General features: G+C 32.4%; 1 protein-coding gene across 1 annotated transcript in view; it reads right to left on the bottom strand.

Moving 5' to 3' along the window:
• Positions 1 to 353: 353 nt before the first annotated feature.
• The window catches only part of MS3_00005862 (uncharacterized protein), a 95,015-nt gene continuing 76,376 nt past the window's right edge, over positions 354 to 18,992 (bottom strand). Inside the window, exons 12-15 of the mRNA XM_035729497.2 lie at positions 17,947 to 18,531; positions 14,886 to 15,923; positions 12,414 to 12,984; positions 354 to 3,355 (exon numbers count right to left, since the gene is read on the bottom strand). Coding sequence (XP_035586598.2) covers positions 3,069 to 3,355; positions 12,414 to 12,984; positions 14,886 to 15,923; positions 17,947 to 18,531 — 2,481 coding nt within the window. The 3' untranslated portion in view covers positions 354 to 3,068. The remainder of the gene's footprint in view (positions 3,356 to 12,413; positions 12,985 to 14,885; positions 15,924 to 17,946; positions 18,532 to 18,992) is intronic.

An 18,992-nucleotide genomic window follows, 5' to 3' on the forward strand; every position in this document is an offset into this window, starting at 1 on the left:
AATTAAATAGTCTGGTTCATAATTGTTTCTCCCTCTTCTACTCCTATTTTCACTGTATAAACTACTTGAAATTGTGTCAATGATATTACATTGTGCTCAATGTTCTCTTTTTTTAACTGTTGACAAGGGATTAATTAACTGTGGTGTCGTGATTTAGTTTGCTCAGTCTGTTACCGAGTCTAATGTTTGGTGCAATATCGTCTTATCAATTATTTCGTACGAGATATCAAATTCCTTATTTATCTCACACCACGATATATATATATATATATATATATATATTTTCAGTTTAAATCACGACCTGAACTTAGATAGACACTAACACCGTCCACTCTCAAAACTAGTGGTCCTGAGTTTGATTCTAGTACGTTGGGTCTTGGAAGCATATCACTGAAGAGCCTAGTACTAGAACGAAATAATCACTTAGTGCTGGTAGGTTTCAACTGATCTATATTATTTGATTAGAAATATATTCTAAATGGAAAAATGAGAAAATGTATTTCTTCACTTTTAATTATATATTTATGCATATTTATTTATACATAGATTATTTTCATAAGAAATTAAATAAACTTAAATTTCATGAATGGATGCGGCTGTCATCCTCCTCTTGCTCCTCCTCCTCCTTGTCCTCATCCTCATCGTCGTCATCATCATCACCAACAACACTATCTTAATAATGAAGCCTATGGTTTAAAAAAAAAATTGGGAAAAATAAATGCAAAACCAAAGCGATAATAATAATAACTGTTGTAACAATAACAATAAAATAAACATGAACCCATACTTACACAAAGTATAATAATCCAATCTATGTATATAGATAGATAGATAGATAGATAGATAGATAGAATTATCCAAGAAGCCAAATAAATTTATAGAAATAAAACACAGAAATAAATAGAAAGAGAAATAGAAAGAGAGAGAGAGTGAGATAGGCAAAAATCTTTTCACCTATTTTTCATTGTATTACGTCATAAATGATGAAAAGAGCATGTGTATGCAATAGAATAATCACTAAGATAAATAAATAAATAAATAAACAAGAAATCTGTATACAAGATGTAAAGACATAGACTGTGTGTGTGTGTATGTGTATGTGTGCTTTTGTTCAATGTCAATTCATTGATTTCAGTAAAAGATCATAATCATTTGGTATCCGGAAAAGAAAAAAAAATATATGATCATACCCAATCCAATGATTATATAATAGAGAAGAATAAGAATTAGGATGGCTATTCATAGCCTAAATAGATAAATAAATAAATAAACATAAAGATATATGTATCTATCTGTATAGAATGGATAAGTTTTGTTGGAGGGGGGTTTTCTTCTTTTGTAATCACAACCAAAATATTGTTTATCTGTTTGTTTGTTTATTTGTTTGTCTGTTTTTTTTGTTTTGTAAAATTCTTCTTTTGATTTTTCCACAAATTATTTGTCAATTTATAGTAAAAATTTTTTTAAAAAATGATTAAAATAAAACATTTTGAACATTTATTTTAAAAGTAATATCATCTACTTATATGATTTGAAATCAGTAGTATGAAGATGAAATATTTAAAAATAAACATATTCCTCCACCCTTAATAAATTAGTATCTAAGCCAATAGAAAACAACAACAACAACAAAAACAAAAAAAGAAGAAGAAAATGCATTAATTCTGATGACAGGAACTACTATTTTTGTGTTGTTCGTTTGTTTTTGCCTTTTTTTTCACTGTTTAACACCATGTCATCAATTTATCACTTTATGATTACGAACACACATTAGAATTAGATTACATAATAATAGATGATATTAGATTATAAAATAAAAGGATAAATAAGCTAAGATGTTGAAATAACAAGAAGTAGAAGACGACGACAAAGAAGAAGAAGAAGAAGAGAACAGAGGAGGAATAAAAAGGAACACAAATAAAAAAATAGAAAAAGCATTTTCCAATTAACAACATGTAACAAATAAAAAAGAAAGATTTAATCAAGGCGCTCAATAATCATTCATATTACAGTCATGTATAAAAAGAAAAGAAAACCTATTCGATTAAAACAATGTGTTCCTTTGAAAGATGAAGATTATTATTGTTATTATTGTCTTACTTATTACACTATTGAAATAAAATTTAACTAAGTTTAAAGGCATCATGTTTATGAAAGTGCAAAACTCCGCCTCACACCCACACATCCCAACAGACACAGACAAAAACAAACAAACAAACACATCAAATATCATTTCTTATCTCATTATATCTATTCAATATTAAATATTATTATAAATATAAAACTCTATGTAATCCCTATGACAATGTAGAAGATAGAAATGTATATATTTTATCAATCATCAAATATGAGTAGTAGAGTATATAGTTCATTTCAATAGTTCAATGATGTAATAATAATGATAATAATAATAATCATATCAATAATAAGAATTACGTAATAGGATTACATGTTTTAAATGGGTTCTCTTCTATTTTCTCTAAGCAAAAAATAAAATAAAATCAATTAAATATTTAATTTTCAATATACATATTTTCTTCTTTTTTTGTTTTTCTCATTGTTGTTCTTATTGTTGCTAAGTGAATATCGATTTGTTTTATTCAATTCTATTTATCTATTTTTTTTCTTTCAGATATTTAATCATAATTAAATTACATGAAATAAATAGAGAAAAAATAAGAAGAAAGAAGTTTTTTGAAGAGAAAAAGAAAAAGAAGAAAAGGAGAAAAAGAAGAAGAACAATGAAAACTTGTGATTGATATAATTGTAATGAATCCATAGTAATAAATTAATGTATATGTATATAGATATATTTCAATGTATTTACAAATGGTTAATGATTGTAATGAAATACTATGGTTACATATTACATAATGACATTGATTCATTATTGATAACCTATCATGAATTGAATAAATATAATGGAAATAAAAGTGATATCTAATATAGTCATGATCTAAACATAATATACTTTAAATAGATTGAAATCATAATGAATATCATTGAATTATTACAGGTCACTATGCTTTTTTCTTGTTGTTGATAAAACGATAGAAGAATTGTAAGCATTAAGCATTAGATTCTTTCATTTCAGCAAAATAAGCAACTAAACGATCATGAGATAAACATAATAATTCTTGTTCCCAACTTAAATCTGATTGTGAATTCATGAATGGATATTTATTCATATTTTTATGATGAGATTTTATGGAATGATATTGTTGTTGTTGTTGTAATGGTATTATTGCTGTTGATGATGTTGAAGAAGATGCCGAAGATGATGACGACGATAGTTTTTCATGATCATTTATTACAACGGTATTTGGTTTTAAATCATTATGCTCTATAGATTCACCTAAATAAAACGTAAAAAAATTTAATGTTATAAAGTAAATGATGTATGGGCGAGAATGGTTGTTTGCTTAGTCAAACATGTAGATGAGTTATATATTCCCCTATCCGTATTGCTACATTGTTATTGATTGTTCATTGTTGTTGGATTGTGTCGGGTTTTTGGTGTAGAAATATAATTACGTTCTAGTCAAGCTAATCACGTGTTCTTGATCTGAGTTGTGTTGAAGTCGTGTTGAATAGACACTGGGAGGGAATCTGACGTAGATATTCATTTAAGGTAAATTAACTTCCCATACGTGTAAACGTCGAAACCCAACTGCTAAAACACTAGCCGAAGTAAAACCCGAGCGTTATAACAGTAAACTAAACAGGTTTTATAAAAACTCTTGTCTAAAATTGTCTTAAGATTGATCAAAGTCAGAAAATGTGAACCGTCGGTTGAGTAAAATGATTCACTGTAAATCACTGAAAAAGGGACTTACGCTGAGTTAAGAAACGTCAGAAAATCTAATTTCTCTACTGATTAGGATATCTACAATTATATTAATTCATTTATAACAATCTATCCAATGTTCAATTTATTCGAAATTATTAAGTTAAACCTTGTTAATGATACCTACATCGGGTAAAGGTTAAGCAATGACGCGTAAAACTGAAAATCGAAGAATAATCTGTGGTGATAAGTTCGTAGATGTGAGACATTAGAAAGTTCTATACTAGGAGAAAACACTTGTTCAATAATTCTTGGTTTTTAGTGGTTCATGATATTAACATTGAAGTTTCACAATAGTTCTTTGTATAGTGTATTAGAGATATTGAAAAAACAAACAATTAATCAATCATATTTGTACAAATGATAGTAAATGAGGTATTGAAGTAATGCCAAGTTTTTGGTCGATAGTGTAATGACAATACAAAAAAAGAAAAGAAAAGTAAGATAAATATACTTTTGTATTGTTTTTTCCAAATGGATTGATTGATTAAGGCATTACAGGACATGATAATCAGATAGAACAAACGAATGACATTGACCACCACTCAGTAATCAATAAATTGTAAGTATGTCTCAGTCCTACAGAAGACCAGTTGTGAACCGGATAGCTCAGTGGTAACGTCTCTGACTGTGAAGCTGGGTGACACGGGATCGAATTCGTCAGGGGGCACCAGTTCCCTCAAGATTACAAGTACACCTTGCTGACGAGTGCCAAGTAGCACGAAACCCGGGTCCAGGGTTTCCTATCGACTACCCTCAACCACTATCTAATCTCAACATAGTGCACGCAGTATCGAGTCGCCTAGACTGGTGGCTACATTGCAACATGGTCGATAGAATTCGATCTGCACTAGGAAGGACTTGACATATATGACATTGATCACCCACCACCCAGTGATCAATCAATTGTGATGATCACGGTATAGTTTATTTTTAAATAACTTGAGCCATTTATTGAATATAGATGCATACACACTGATACTTGAATCCTATTGTTTGTTACAAGAGATTATGGCATTACCGTTCAACTGCCTAAATTAAAGTAGGTACAATGAAGTACTAAAAGCATTGATTACATAACAAGTATTTGTTGGTCAGTAATACGTAAAACGTAGAATAGAGATTCTTTTTTCTGAATTTTGATATTATTGTGATTATGATTGCTTATAAAGTATATTATCTTCATTAAGCCTACATTGTGTACAATTGAACTATTGTATGGAGATGAAACATGAAGAACTACTACAACCATCATCAAAAAGGTACAAGTATTTATAGATAGTTTTCTACGCAAGATACTTAATGTCTGTTGGTCGGACACTATAAACATCAGCCTACTGTGGTAGAGAACAAACCAGCGTCCAAAGGAATAGGAAATTAAGAAAAGACGATGGAAATGGATGGGAAATACATTACAGAAATAACCAAACTGTATCACGAGGCAAACTCTAACTTTTCAATGGTTTTAATGATAATGATGTCTAGAATTACATATTTATCACCATAGTTTCGAATCATTTATTATATTATGTAACTAATTCATTAGTAAATTGATAGATAATTATAGATTCAACTATTATATATCATATCAGTCAGCCAGTTAGCTACAACGTAGGACCAGGCACATACATGAATCGGTCCAAGTTGCCATACCGCATTAGCACGACAAGATGAACATCGAATTATATACCATATACACAGGTATGTAACGTAAATGTTATATTTACAACCAATATCATAACATAGAAGAATAAATAAATAAATAATGTATTAATTGCAAATCTATAATTGCTGGTGGATGTGTCGCTCAAGTTCATGCATTAATTGAAGTTAGACATTAACATCGTTGGATGCCGGCCGGCTCAGTGGTCTAGAGGTAAAGCATTCGCTCACAAGACTGATAGGTCCTGAATTTTGATCTCTCGAGACGGGATCATGGATGTTCACTGCTGAGGAGTCCAACAATAGGACGAAACGGTGGTTCATTGCTTCCAAGTTTTCCATAGTAGTCTAGCTTCAACTGAATCATGATATTAACTATTAAAATCATCATAATATCTACAAAACCCTTTCTGATATTAATTACTGAATACCCAAAGTGATTCAATAGCCATTCAACCCAAATACAATACTCCTTAAGAATGTATCTCAGATTATGTAAGAAAACTCAATAGCTTAACAGTAACAAGATTAACAAAAAGACAGATAGCTTTATTAATGATATGCCTATGGTGTAATAATAAGTAGGTTGAATCAATAAATTTATTTAAAGGAATTTTTAATTATCAATAATTTCTCATCTTCAATTTGTCCGTGATAAAGTGATCTTCAAATGAAATAAAAAAAGAAGTAAATAAACTTGAAAAATGAAAAAAAATCTAGTTAAATTGTACGAAATCAAAAGAGGGTTTTTGTAAATACCATAGTAATTTTGATATAGTTGCAATCATGAGTCAATTGGAGCTAGACTACCATGGAAAACTTGAAAGCACTGGACGGCCATTTCGTCCTATTGTGGGACTCCTCAGCAGTGAGCATTCATGATCCCGTCTCGAGAGATCGAAATCCAGTATCTATCAGTCTCGTTAGCGAATGCTTAACCTATAGACAACTGAGCCGGCCGGCATCCAACGATGTTAATCTCTAACTTCAATTAATCCACGAAATTGATTGACATATCCACCATTGTCTTCAGTGAGCTACTATCTCACAATAGACCCGGTTGAACACCATTAGTCACTGCTTCTCACTAAAACTCCTGGAAATACCTCTTGAAGCCAGTCACCAGTGAGCGTATATTGATTAATATCAGAAGGGGTTTTATGGATATTATACTGATTTTAATAGTTAACATCATGAGTCAATGGAAGCTAGACTACCATGGAAAACCAGGAATCACTGGTCATCCGTTTCGTCCTATTGTTGAACTCTTCAGCAGTGTGTATCCACAGTTCCATATTAGGATGAAAAAGTCGTTTAGTGCTTCCAAGTTTTTCATGATGATCTAGCTTCAATTGACTCATTAATCTGAACTATTGAAATTATTACAATCTCCACAAAACCCCTTCTGATATATATATATTTAAAGGTAGTTGTAACTATGATGAATTACTTTTAAACAATGTTTTTTTTCTTTAATTATGTCACTTTTAATAATATTTTTTGTTCATATAAAATAGTAAACTTAAGAAAAACGATACTTCATAAAGAAGAAAATTAGAAAGAAAAAACACAAAACATGTGGGCTAATACTGATCCTTTTCATTGTTGTTGTTGCTATGTAGGTGTTGAGATATAAACAGAAAAAAGAGAAGAAATAAAAGGGGTCTAGTGAAAGTTGGACAATTGTTTGTTTGTTTGGGTTTTTTTCTTCAGTTAATTACAACTTATATATTTATCTGTCTTTTTTGTATTTTTTTAGAAGTAGGCTAATTAACAGTGTTTATATGTGAAGTTATAATGATAGACCTTTCTTCTTCGTCTTCTTCTTCTTTAGATTATCTTTCATTAGAAGACTTTTACACAAAACGTTTTTTGGTTAATGGAATGGTATACTAAACAAATACAAATACAATTCTGTATCGATAATTGTGCACGTATTCTTAAACATGATAAAGTGAATATGTAGTAAGTATATTGACGTTCATGTCTGAAATTATCCTGATCTGTTTGAGTTCGTTCGTCATGAGTTCTAGTTAACAGAAGTTGATATTTCTAAACATTGTTAGTGAAACTGAACACTCTGTGGTTATTTCAAAAGGATTTTTTATACTTTTTCTTATAGATTGGGACGACTAGCAATCGAGAATAATCAGATGGGATTACATCTAGCTTGAAAAAAGTTAGCTAATGTTTCAATCAGCTTAGCCACTAAAAACAGATCATTATATTTAAAGATATTCCAGATTTATCTGTCAGAGCTGTTTGCTATCATTGGCTTTAGAGACTTGTTTTAAAAGTCACATCAGTCTTATTGGATTGATGTCTGACGAAATTTCTACATGGACTCAAAAAACTCTATTAGTATTTGTTAACAAATACTTGTGAACTGAGTGAAATGTCCGTCCGCCAACTAACAAGCGTATATACTGGGCAACAGTTAACTCTGTAGTGCTTTATAGTTATGAAACATATCTGTCTACTTCTAATTCTAACTTTTAATGATCATAAATGTTATCTATTTTGTAGACTAAAGACACGACTCGTAATTTTGTGTAAAAAAGTTCTTTACACTGAATGTTACTATAATAACTGTTTTCAACCTGCTATAGCTAAAGAAAATTAGGCTTGAAAATGAAATTTATCATGACTGTGTTATGTTCATTAACTTGAATGCTACTACTGATTCGTCTTACTCGGAACGGAACGAAGAATCAAGGATTCAGAGACTCGATAGGCTTGCTAGGTTTGAAGCTATCGCGAGTTCACTTAATCTGCGAACGAGAACAAGACTCGGTGATCAAGGACCAGTAAGCTAGCTATTGATGCGTCCCAGCCCTGCTAACTAGAGGGAGAAGTCCAAGCTTGGAATGGGAAGTATATTCTGCAAATCAGCCAGAAACGAGCGATAACAACAAACACAAATCAAAGCATATATATACATTGCAAAACTGTCCTTGGGGAGAGTTACCAAGTAGCATACTAAAAGACACAACGGACCAATAGCATTTAAGATATGTCCAAGTGGGTAATACGACCTGAAGGTGACAAGAGTTCCTTTGGCGTGAAAAAAAGGAATTCAACTTTTCTAAATAAATTACAAAATTAGGTCCCTTCACAAGTGAGTTCTGGGGATCTAACGTCCCCAAAAGACTGAAACTAGATATGTCGTAAACTGGAATTTGTAATTTAACCCCATCATCATTTGTTATAAATAGAATAAGTTGGTACATATAATAGGGAAAATTGTTTTTTGTACATTAGATCAGTATAAACAATTATTGTATGTTATACTGATTAAATATCAAGCTAGTTTAAAAGCCAGAGGAATGTCATATTAACTAAACATTATACTGATGATCTTGGATTTTACGCCCACTCCAACACAATCTCACTTATATTTGTAGGAAGGAAGAATGATTAGTGTTATGACTTTATGTCCGGCTTTTTATCACATGATTCACCCACTAATCAAAATACGACTTATACAATCTTCGCACTGTGCCAAACCAATGACGTTTGACCTGTATGAGCAGCTTAGCGTCTTATTTGGTCCTATGTCCGCCTAGCCCGTCCACTTGAGTTCAGAACACCAAATACCAGCTTCCAATATGCGAATCGAATCGAATCGAATCTTTTATTTCAGACATACTGGGTTTCTATATCAATCAAACAGACCTCAACGTACCATAAAATAGAAAATAATATTTGTACACAATATAGCCAAAAAGTGACTGTGAACGTGGGACGCCGTAGTCAATAAACCGAACATAGCTTAAGAACAGTAAATCGTACAATAGTAAATTATAGGTCAAAATAAAGCTTGTAATATGAGGCATATAAATATACATAATCTAATTATTGAATATTTATACCATAAGAATGTATAGATAATATCAGTCAATTAATATTTCTCAGAAGTTACTCATGATTTAATCTTCGCTCGGATATAACAATTAATGTCTCATATTATTAGTTATCTGTTGATATTCATTCATTTAGTGAATATCGATTATAATTATATCACCAGATTATGTAATCACTTATTTCTAATATACAAATTAATAATAATGGCCTCTATTATTCCAGTTTGTATGACTAGAAATGATATACTTCAATGAATAAAGTTGAAGTGGATCGTTAGAATAAGGTAGAAAATGTTTGAGAAATAAGAAGGTATAAAATATGATACAAAGTATGGTAATAGTCAAGATTGACGTGGAATATCATGTTGAAAATCTAATCTATTCATGTCTGATTAAAATTATTGAAATGAATCGATAAATGCATGTTATTGTGGAAACCTTATTCTTCTTCTTTTTCTTCTTCTTCTTATTATTATTATTAGTAATGGCTTTATTCCAGATTATATTTTGGTACAATATAGAGATTCTCAGCACAAAGTATGTCAACAAGTTACTTACGCAAAAAAATGCAGTGACAAATACAAAAAAAGTAAGAAAAAGGTTTTAAAAAAAAACCGAAAAATTGTACAACTTTTCAAATTAGAGACATGTTTAAGAATGCAGGTTATTGACTAGGTTAACACTAACAACCTGTTCGTCATAGAGTATATTTGCTAAGTAAGGTATTATAGAACTTTTATACTTTTGCTTGCTTGCATGGACTTTAATGTAATTACATCTCGTTCTACCAGACGATATACAAGGATTCTAGTTGACAAAGGAACTAAATATGCGAAATATACGCCATAAGTTAAATGCTTACTGGTATTGTAGTGAACAGAGCACGGATGGGGACAACCGAATTATATTTAGCATGAAATTACAGAGTTACTTGATAAAATAGAAAAACCATACTATAATACTTAATTTGCAAAATGTTCAATAATTGTCTCAAACTTATTGTTCTTGCATTTCCATGCTAACTACTCTCTAGTCCCGCTGTTCCTTTTTTGATCTTCCTCATCTTCCGCTGCTAGACATTACATTTCTGACTCGCGTCATATACTACTTATATCGATATAAGTAGCACGCATCACAGTATTAGTAAACATTATTACGTAATATATTGTTATATTTTACTCTTTTAATAGAGATAGAAAGAATATATGACGACTCATCTTGCACTCAGCTATTTCGATAGAACATTTATTTAAAAAGAATTTTTCTTATATATATTCACTGCACAGAAGGATACAATGAATAATTTGAAGGAACTAATACTAACAATATAAGTAATATGTTAGATAATTGAAAGTAGTTAGTTTACAGGAAAATATATTAAATTTTATCTTTAAGGTTCATAAAAATGAATTATATATTATTCAATAATAGAAATAGACTTATATGAACTCATTTCAAAGTGATTTAAGTTACTATTGAATTCATTAAAGCTTTAATAATGAGGTTCATTTATATGCTAAAAAGTTTACTTGTTTAAATATTAGGTAAAATATCAAACAAAAAAAAAGACGATTAAAGTTGAATTCATTTCTATTATCCTTGTCCATTTAATGATCAAATGATCCTATACAGGATAAATTAAATTGATCTGATATGAAGTAGGAGTTCATTAGTTCCTGATTATTAATTATTGATTAAAAGTTAAGTTTCACTGATTGAAACCATGAGTCAGTTGAAGCTAGACCACCATGGAAAACTTGGAAGCACTGGACGGCCGTTTCGTCCTGGTATGAAACTCCTCAGCAGTGCGCATCCACGACCCCGCACCTCGCGAGATTCGAACCTAGGATCTATCAGTCTCGCGCTAGGCGCCTAACCAACTACACCACTGAGTTGGTCGACATCCAACGGTGTTAATGTCTAACTTCAACCAATCCACGAAGTTGTGCCACCGTACACCATTGTCTTCAGTGAGTTGATATTTCACAACAGGCCTGGTTGAACTCTACTGGTAACGACTTCTCACTAGAACTCCAGGAGTATCTCCTGAAGTCAGTTACTAGTGAGCAGGTGGTAAAAAAATTCAGCATTCTAGAGGCAATGATATGACCTGAAGAAGAAAAGCTTCTTGGTTCAAAATCTACTATCTTATGTATAGTTTGAAGAAGTAGTTAATAGGAAATCCTAGACCTAAATTTCAAGTTTTCTGACACTCACTATCAGAGTATACCTACAATCTTGAAGGAGGTGAGCTTATCTGAAAGACTTGAGCTCCCGCCAACTAGCCTCATAGTTGCTAATCTGTTATTCTTGGTGGAATTGACTTCGTATTGAACTTGATCAATTATATTTAGCCAACAACAAGTAGAAAATGAACATGACATCGATTATCACTTACTGATCAACAGATGTTGATCCCTGATTTTTATTAGTCAGTTCGCTTGTTTAAGATTTGCTAAACATACACAAAGTAGGTGTTCATTTCCTTATAATTTTTACTGGCTTACCAACATTAATTTTTATATGGACATTAAAATTTCTTATTAACTTATATTATGGAGCTGAAACTTGGAGAACTACAACAACCATCATCAAGAAAGTACAAGTATTTATAAATAGCTGTCTACGCAAGATACTCAACATCCATTGGCCGGATACCATCACCAACAGCCTTCTGTGGGAGAGAACAAACCGACTTCCAGCTGAAGAAGAAATTAGGAAAAGAAGATGGAAATGGATAGGACATACATTACGCAGATCGTCAAACTGCATCATGAGGCAAGCCCTGACTTGGAATCCTGAAGGGAAGCGAAAAAGATGAAGGCCAAAGAACACAATACGTCGGATAATAGAAACAGATATGAAAACGATGAATTACAACTGGACGGAGCTAGAAAGGATTGCCCAGGACAGGGTTGGATGGAGAATGCTGGTGAGCGGCCTATGCTCCTTCACGAGGAGTAACAGGCGTAAGTAAGTAAGTAAGTATATTATACACAAGACTAAATAATGATTATGCTTACAAATTTAACAGAACTTACATAAATTTTGTTGTGAATCAATTCCTTTATCTGAATACAGTGTAGAATTTGTTGGTCCATTATCGTTTACTTCAGTAGTATCATATTTCGTGATCATGGGAATTGACAAATCTCTTGATTGTTCTGATATATTACTGATATAATTATCTAATTGTTGATGATGTTTTGTAATTGATTGATCACAATGATTTTGATGACGATAATGATGGTGTTGAAAATGATGATGATGTTGATGATGATGATGGTTAGATTTATTATCTTCAACTTGAGTTTTAGATTGATGCTTACGTTTACGTCGTCGTTTCTGATGTACCGGATGATACCACCATAAACTTTCTTCACTTGGACTTTGTTGTTTATTTAAATATTTTGATAAAATATCATAGGATGAAGAGAAAAAACAATCTTGACAAATTTCTGATGTGTTATTATTATTCTTATTAATAGTATCGATATTATTTTGTTTAGTTTTGTGTTTTTTATAAATATTTTCAGCTAAAAGTTTTACACATTCTTTAGAAGAATCAGTTTGACATAAGGCTGAATACAATTCATTTGTTACATGGAAACTCTGAAATGTAAAAATGAATAACAATGACTGAAGGAAAATTATGTAAAAGTATTCGTGAATGAGTCTTATAGAGATTACTGTAATTTGAAGGTGTTATTCGCGGTAGATGACCATCATTTAAGGTACTATGGAAATCTATAATGTTGTGTACAAACGTTTCGTAGCAGCAACATCGCTAAGTCCCGACTGTTGTTGCTAGCTTGACGCGGTGGTCGAGCTTGCCTATTGTGATGAAGCAACCGAGCTATACTAGCTGGAACAACCGTTCCTCAAGGTCCTATTATGTTAGACAGGTCGGTTGAAGAGCGGTAAGACTAAAATCAACAAACTCAAGGTCCGAAGGCGAAGTCGTATTGCTGACTGTACAGAAGTGTGACAGCAGTAAGGTGTTTCTTTCAGACAACCAACATGACAGCGATGCTGCCGTCTCCGACGGTAAGGTCTCAACAATTACAGGGCTAACACAAAAATTATTCATAAAAAGGCCGTGTATGATCGACCTCAAGCAGTTGTCCCTTGGGCGCTGCAGTCACGCTCTCAGGTCACTAAGAGCACCTCTAGTCCAATTTCTTTTTCAGGTACCTCAATTAGAACCCTTCCACGGTGCGGGCAACCGGAGAGTGATAATTGTCCTCATACCTCTAACAGCACTGGAGACCACCGTATTCATAATCAACCTCCCTCTTCACTTCCTATTATTCCTGACTGACTGACAGAAAGTACTAAGTATTGAACCAAAGACTGAAATTTTATGAGATGAACGCTTAACTCTTAAACTATTGTGTTGGTACACAATGCTATACATTTCTAAGTTTTATTAATTTATGGTTTCGTGTAACGATTCTTCTGTAAGATTATAATAACAAAGTAAAAAGGTGAAGATCAGTCATGAAATTAACCTCTAAAATATGGTAAGTACAAATATATAAGTTACGATTCGTTTGATCTTTAAGTAAAAAAAAAGATCAAAACTAAATTGACTGAGTGTACGATTGATCAAAACCTTGGTCACGATGAATCTAACTGCAAATAAAACATAAAGTCTGTCAATATTTGCTTTATGTATTAGATAATATTATTAAATATTATAGATTGCTACTGGACACAATTCGCATAATTCATCATCAATCAGTTATTGTCTGACTACAGCAACTTGCCTTTCATCTAGAAAGCTATTTTCAGAAACGATAAGAGTGTTTGTGTCAAATGTTTACTGACTGATGACTGTAAATGGTGGTTATTCTATTTAGTTTATGGGTTGAATTTAAAACTTTAAGTGCTTTACATCGAAACTCAGTAGTTAAATCATATCATACACTAATCAAGAGACCTGAAGGTTTTGGGATCTCATATCATATAAAGTTACTGGTCCACACTTCAGATGAATATTAACAACCATTGGTACTACCACTTGGCTGATTATAGTGGTGAACCTTCACCACATAATATGCAACATTGTATCCAATATCTTGTTCTTCGAATAGGTAACTTGTGATTATTCAAAATAAGATTATCTCTCATTTATATTAATCCGTAAATGTTTACCATCAATCTTGGTATAATCTTGACATCATTAAACAATATCGAATATATTTGAACCATAAATTCGTCTTTCACTCCTTTAAAGGATATAAGAAGAAAAAATATATATACAAACCATTTAGTTTAGTATTTCTCAAGTTTCTCAATCATCAGATCTTCTGAACTGTCTTCTGAAAGCGCCTAAGTACACATGATAGACGGAATTAATAAGTTAGATACAGGAAATTTAAAACAACAAAATCCATGACGATAGATGTAGGTTTGAAAAAAAATAGTATTCAAAAGTTTCAATAGACTTCCATACTTCATTATTAGTTTGACATGAACATGAATGGATTTTTATTACAATATAAACTTACTTGAGGCAAACTAAGTGGACGTGGATGTTGATTATTTGTATTATTATTATTATTATTATTATTATTATGTCTTGTTAAATGACCAAGTGTATGATAAGTAATAGTTCCACGACTTGTAGTTCTTATTGGAGGATTTGGTGGACTTTGACTAAATGAACTAGTTTCATTTAATTCTAATACTTCATTAAGTTGTAAATGATTTTCATGTATATTGGTACGATCTATTAATGGACTGTGTAATTCACATTGTTGATTAGTTGAACAACAATCGGATTGATTCCGTTTCAAAGATTTCTCTAATGTTTTTCTTATCTGCCATGGAGAGTTCAATGGACATATAGGTGAAGAAACATTTAACATTTCTATTGTTGTACAATCTTGTCTGTCTATTGTAGATTGATTATTACTATTATTATGTTCTAAAAAATCTTTATGATGTATATCATCTGTATTTAATAAAGGTTGTTTACGGTAACCTGAAATCATCCAATCTTGATTAACATTACTCTGATAATGTTGATGTTGGGAAGATGTAGTCAAACTTGATTCATCATTACAAACCTGTGATAGACACATAGGTAGAGGTGATAACATTTGACAAGTAGATTGATGTCGAATAGTTGGTGATGAGATCACAGGTGAATTTTTGATAGTTGTAATGTTTTTCGATTTATTCATAGTTGATAGTGTAATATCATTGTGATTTAACAGATCACTACATAATACTGTGGTAGTACGTTCATCATGTAAATAAACTGGTGATATTTGTTTACGATGTAATGACGCACTAGCATTTCCATTTAACATCATCAATGGATTTGAGTTGTTTAACCAGGATTCACTAACTATTACAGAGTTTGTTAATGTATTATTATTATTATTACTTTGTTGATTGATATATTTCATATTTTCTGGAGAATAATCTGATAGGAAAAGTTGTGGATTAAGGAATTGTTGAGTTAGTTCTTGTTGCGCATGATGATGTTGCTTCTTACTTGACATTGGATTACTAATTATTCTGATACTACATTCTTGACCCTAATATAATGTAATTATATATATGAATAAAAATTAGATAAATAAATTTTATAAAGATCATAAACCTATCAAAGTTAGGAAAGCACTGAAAATTTAGAAGCATCGAATGACCATTTTATCCTAGTATAGGGCTCCATAACAGTATGAACTCACATTCCCGCAACTAGGACTCCAGCCCAGAACCTTCTGTCTGTTATGTGGACGTTTAAACTCTCAACCAATGAGCCTATTTTCAATCGTTTAGAAGTTTAACTTCAACCACTTTATGATATTACGCAACTATTTATGATTATCTTCAGTAGGTGTCTTCCTACTAGTAAAAAACAACCATCCAGTGCTTCCATGTTTTCAGTAGTTGTTTAACTTAGATTGGCTATTGATCTACAACCTTATACTGACAGATAAAAAATGTTTCTTTTTACCACAAATGTTTCAACTTGATCATTCTTGTTAAACCTATTTAAAAATAGGTTGTTCATTATCTGTCAATATGTAAAACTGACCAATGGTTGAACAATTTACTATTCAGTTATTTAATGCATAACAAAGAGTCGAGGTCGCTTTGAAAACAACAACATAAACATCAATGAAACCCTGATAAAATTAACATACGGTTCCAAACTTTACTGTCAGCTAATATCGAATTATATCAATCAGTCAGTCAGTAACAACGTAGAAATTCGTACGTACGTACATCAGTTCGAGTTGCCACACCACATTAGCACAGAGATGCAGTGGTCGATTCAAATCCCGTAATGGTAGAGGTAGCAAGAGTATAAGCAGTAACCGGGAAGATTAGGGTTTGGAGATGTTACTTAAAGAGTATAATACGGTGAAATAAATTTGAGAGGAGAAAAAAAGAGACAAGGAGGAATAAGGAGATCAAAATTTAGGAGAACACAAAGAGTGGATGCACCTGCGCCATTGCAAACGATTTTGAGCCATGTCATTCAGGGTCTCTAACCATCGGTCGCTATCATCTCGCGGTCCCCAACCAGGTAGTCTACACCTACCAACATGACTCAGTCCACTTGTCAGTGACTTCATGGACTTGTGCCATGTTTTGGTTTGGCCGCCCCTACCTTTCTTCCAACCTACTCCTATACCACTGAACATAGCACGTCGAGGTAGTCGGTGGTTGGGCATACGTAACACGTGTCCCAGCCATCTCAACTGATCAAGTTTCACTACTTCATCAATTGATTTGCCATCCTTACCTAGTACCCGTTTCCTAACAACTGTGTTACTTAATCGATGGTCCCATGATATACGAGCAATGTTTCGAAGACACCTATGATCGAATACCAGTAACCTACGAATATCCTCTACTCTTGTCGGCCATGTTTCACTGTCATTAAGTAAGACGAAGCAAATTATGCGCAGTCAGCCCATCCTTTGGTTGATAGACGGATATCCCGCTTACATCATAAATGACGCAAGTTGGTAAAAGCTAGTCAAGCCTTCTGTATCCGTGCTAAGATTTCGTCACACACCAGACCACAAGGGCTGATGAGACTCCCGAGCTAAGTGAAGCGGTCGACACGCTCAAATACTTCACTCCCTATCATTAATTCAGGTGCTGATGAAACTCAATCCTGAAGCAACATTTTGCATTTCGAGAGGGAGAATCGCATCAAATTATATGGTATTCAATATTTGACTTTATAAGGTTAACTATGAAAGAATACTAGTATGCATATACATATCCTAAGACACTCAAATCGCAAAAAAATGAATTCCGGCAAGATCTAAAATAAGTTTTTATACCACCAGTCTGACTTTCTGTTGGCTTGTACCAAACAAATTTTACATTCGAGTTTTCTAAATAAAGATATCCTTAGGTCGCCTACAAACAGAACATCATATAAACGGTATCTTGATATTAGTTAAAGTTACCTTTGACTATACCTCATTACTATTCAATAGATAGCAATAAAATCACTGCGTTACGTAGGAATTTCTATAATTACGATGAAAATGATAAAAAAAACTAGTAAAAATCATCACAAAAGACCCATGATACCTGATAATTGCGCTGCGTAAATGCTGTTGTATGACGTTTCAAGTGACGACCAAGTGTCTGACACTCATTCTTAGGTGCATTACTGGCAGGTATAGACAATCGGTTATACAAAAATGAATTAGGTTGTATTTCTTCTGCATATCCAAATTGTTGTGTAAGATTATCACTTGTTACATATAAGAAACGTGAATCTGATTCTATAGTGTCCGAACGTAAAGTATCTTGCCATACACTTTCACGATATGGTGACTGTAATAATAACAAATCAGCTTCACCAACTGATAATACAGCAGTTGTAGAATTTTTCTTCATCCCATTAAATTGCACTGGACGTTTATGTGAATGAGATAAGCTGGCATCTATTTTTGGTACACCAATGCTACTACCATTATTAATAATATTAGTAGTAGTAGAAGTTGGTGCTGTTATGTTAAAATTAGTTAATTCCGAATTATAACCAATGAGCTGACTATGGTGATGGTGATGAGGATTTGAGTTTTCGTCTAATTTATCAGTTTCATTTTGTTCACTAATAACATGTTGACGACCAACCCATACCCAACTTGAATCACGATGTAACAATGGCTGTAAATAATCAAAATAATAGAAATGAGTTATGGAAAAATCTAAGACATTTAGGCAAAGGAAATATTCTCACTACACGATTGAATTTATTAACGATATACCTGTAATCTTGAGGAACTCGTGTTACGCAGTTTCAAAGTCCGCGATGTTACCACTGAGCTATTCGGTTGAGGCTCTAAAGGTCTAAGAGTAGCATCGCAGTCTGTGAGTTCATGTACCTCTGGCTGGAATCCTCCAGGAACCATTGGTTTCCTCAAAATTACTAGTACACTTTGCTGTTGGATACAAATAAGCACGAAGCTTAGGTCCAGGACTACTCTTAACAGCCTTCAACCACCTAGCATCTTAAAATTTTGAACACGATATCAGGTTACGTAGACCAATGACCACATTGAAAACTGATCGATGAAATTCGATTAACACTTAAAAGGACTAGATAAGAATGACATTGGTTGTTATTC

The sequence above is a fragment of the Schistosoma haematobium genome, chromosome 3, assembly GCF_000699445.3.
Source record: "Schistosoma haematobium chromosome 3, whole genome shotgun sequence".
Taxonomy (NCBI): Eukaryota; Metazoa; Platyhelminthes; class Trematoda; order Strigeidida; family Schistosomatidae; genus Schistosoma; species Schistosoma haematobium.